The following is a 2591-nucleotide window of genomic DNA, read 5'->3' as shown; positions in this document are numbered from 1 at the left end:
TTTATATACATGCAGATGCACTGCTTTGATGCCACATGTCACCTCCTGTTTATTACTTCCCACTATCACAGGGTTATTCCTTTTTCTTTTGTTGGAAACGGATTTCCATTCCGTGGAACTGTCGGATGAAGACTTTTTGCTATTGGGTTTGGCAACCTGAGCGTATGTTACGCTTTCGGTAGCATTTTTAGATTTAGGATTAGATGAAGTACTTGCAGGTCCCTTATCTACAACTGCGACATTTGATATGGCCTCCTGGAGTGCGGAGTTCTCCGTATTTTTATGAGCAATTAATTAAATTCGAGATATAATATTTGCAAGTAGCTATAATCCTATATAAATCTGCGCGATGGTCTGACACAAATAAATGCAAATGGCGGCGTTTGTCAGGGACGGACTTAATAAATTAAAGTTAAGACAGATTTGTGTGTATGTGTATGCTTTAATATTAATGAAAATTAAGCTGTGCGAAACTATGCGATTGGCTGTCAACTATTTGTAATGAATAGGCCTTTAAGTATTCCAGAGAAAGATACGCTGGTTATGGGTTGGTTTCAACTTGTTTACTACACTATTCTATAAGAAGCAGGCCTAGGCTGAACTACCCCTATTATAATAAAGACATTAGTATTATTCTGCCAATAGAGTTTCCAATTGTCCATTTCAACCCCTAATCTCGTCCACGTTCTTATAGTTAATAGGTCCTGAGTACAAGTCAGTTATGCGATCGCTCGTTAGACCGAAATTAAAAAGGGGCATAGTCAACGTAAAAGATATAAGCATATCCTCTCCTTCCGGCTCCACACTTATTGGGGAATGTAGCATGGCATACAAATTAAAATGGCCAATATTTTTATTATGAAAAACTGACCCAAAAGATGGAGAGTCGTTTAGGAACCTCAATTCTGTGTTGGAAATCAATGAGGCCATGGAGGCGAGGAGCGAGAGGGAGATGTTGGTCCCGACAGGGCGGCTCTATACCATCTTGCTCATAAATACTACTGAGACACATAAACACTTTCGCGCCTTTCACCACGAGGAGGTAGAGGGCTATAGTTTAGTGAAAGGTTTGAGGTCGGATGTTCGAACCTGGGTTGAGGCAGAGATGGGAATTATCTTAGGCCAGTTTCGAGCATTTTGCCGACTACTCCGAATTAGGTTTTCCTAATTCGTTAGGTAAATACCGGAGTAGTATAGAACAGCTCAAGACCTTCTGCAGAAGCACCTCTAAAATGCGGGTCACTCTGTAATTGGGCGCAAACCTGTTGAGGGCCCAGAACAAGAGAGGGATAATAAGTAAGTAAATAAATCGCTCAATATAACAATTCACACACTATTTCCTTTAATATTTGACATGGTCGACTTTACCTTAAAACCAAGCAATAACATACAATACAAAAGTATGGTAAACAAATCGGAGCGACATTTTATGCTGTTATGGTTTCGCAGCAATGCGAATCACTTAGGCCAGTGGCATTACGACATGTATATCCCTTTGGACAGATCCTTGAATTTGTACATTTCACGGGGCTGTCGTATGCTCCTGTAAACAAAGCACTACCCTCTGGACAAAACGATTGACCTGAAACTCGAATGGTTAACTGTACTGGAACTGATACTACATTACATATTGCTGTAGGCGGGGGGCATGGTAACGTCACACAATAAATAGTGCTGACGAAGCAGTACTGATTTAGTGGACATACGACTCCTTGGCATGGTTGATTGCAATTGCATGTGGCGCAATTATCACGATCTAATTCAAAGCCATACTCACAGAATTCAGTTGAATGACAGGGTAGATCTTCACACCTTTTAGTACCTGCGATTGTTAGTTAGCCTCAGACGTGCTAATTAGTAGCTTACACTTCACTCTCATTCCACATACAGCGTGGGAGCAGAAGTGCTCAGTAATGCAGGTTTGATCAGGTCCACAAGTTTGGTTTTTGCAGTGATTAACGCATTCGCACGTAACGCAGCCGTTCTCATCTCTCGCATTTCCGTAAGGGCAATAGTCTGAGATGCAGTCGTTTACTGGGCACTTAGGGCGACCTGTACAATTGTTACATGGTTACATTTGCGCGTAAATACGTACAATTTCCAATAAACCATTCCCATGGTTCCTCAACGCATTGAGTAGAAATTTGAACTTCGCATTCTTCTTCCGAACCACATGATTTATTAGCGCAGGGATCAAGACACGCGCACGTCTTACAACCCAGTTGATCAGTAACGTGTCCGTATGGACAAAAGACGTCGCAAGGCGGATATTCACATGGATCTCCTATAAATGGGTTAGTACATGAAGGCAGTACAGCTACTTACTTGTTGCCAACCCACTGGCGCACAATCTGCAAAATGGCGGCGAAGTTACCCCAAGCTTCATTGCAAAATTACTTACCCAACAATTAGCGCCTAAAACCAAATGAGCTTTTGAAACCAAATAATGCAAAATACTTACTGCGGAAAGGTACATGACTGTTGAATTATTAAGCCTACCCACACCTTTATAAGTTGCTTTATTGAAGTTGCTAATCAGGATAATCCAGTAAGTAGGTAGAAATGCCTATACCAGGATTATCCTTGTTGAC

The 2591-nt window shown here is 41.3% G+C and overlaps 1 protein-coding gene across 2 annotated transcripts; it reads right to left on the bottom strand.

Annotated features, from left to right (window-relative positions):
- Positions 1-1346: 1346 nt before the first annotated feature.
- On the bottom strand, positions 1347-2591 carry LOC116173702 (cysteine-rich motor neuron 1 protein-like). 2 transcript variants are annotated; one of them, XM_031491365.1, is made up of 7 exons: positions 2462-2584; positions 2402-2415; positions 2326-2351; positions 2096-2284; positions 1867-2052; positions 1628-1822; positions 1347-1582 (listed from the first exon to the last, which is right to left on the bottom strand). In XM_031491365.1, exons 1-7 carry the CDS (start codon positions 2474-2476, stop codon positions 1428-1430), a joined length of 780 nt encoding a protein of 259 aa, XP_031347225.1. In that variant the 5' UTR covers positions 2477-2584; the 3' UTR covers positions 1347-1427. The 2 variants fall into 2 exon arrangements, with proteins under 2 accessions (XP_031347225.1, XP_031347216.1); XM_031491356.1 differs by having other exon boundaries at positions 2326-2415; positions 2462-2591.

Source organism: Photinus pyralis, unplaced genomic scaffold, assembly GCF_008802855.1.
Source record: "Photinus pyralis isolate 1611_PpyrPB1 unplaced genomic scaffold, Ppyr1.3 Ppyr1.4_LG1, whole genome shotgun sequence".
NCBI classification, from domain to species: Eukaryota; Metazoa; Arthropoda; class Insecta; order Coleoptera; family Lampyridae; genus Photinus; species Photinus pyralis.
Note: the sequence above shows the minus strand (reverse complement) of the source record. Positions and strands in the feature narration are given on the sequence as shown.

Bases quoted from the DNA above. Each gene is read 5' to 3' on its own strand.
- LOC116173702 (XM_031491356.1), bottom strand. From the start codon at position 2,386: ATGAAGCTTGGGGTAACTTCGCCGCCATTTTGCAGATTGTGCGCCAGT. The intron at 2,053-2,095 runs GTACGTATTTAC...ACAATTGTACAG, and splicing joins GGAATGGTTTATTGGAAATT to GTCGCCCTAAGTGCCCAGTA. The intron at 1,823-1,866 runs GTAAGCTACTAA...TAACAATCGCAG, and splicing joins ATGTGGAATGAGAGTGAAGT to GTACTAAAAGGTGTGAAGAT.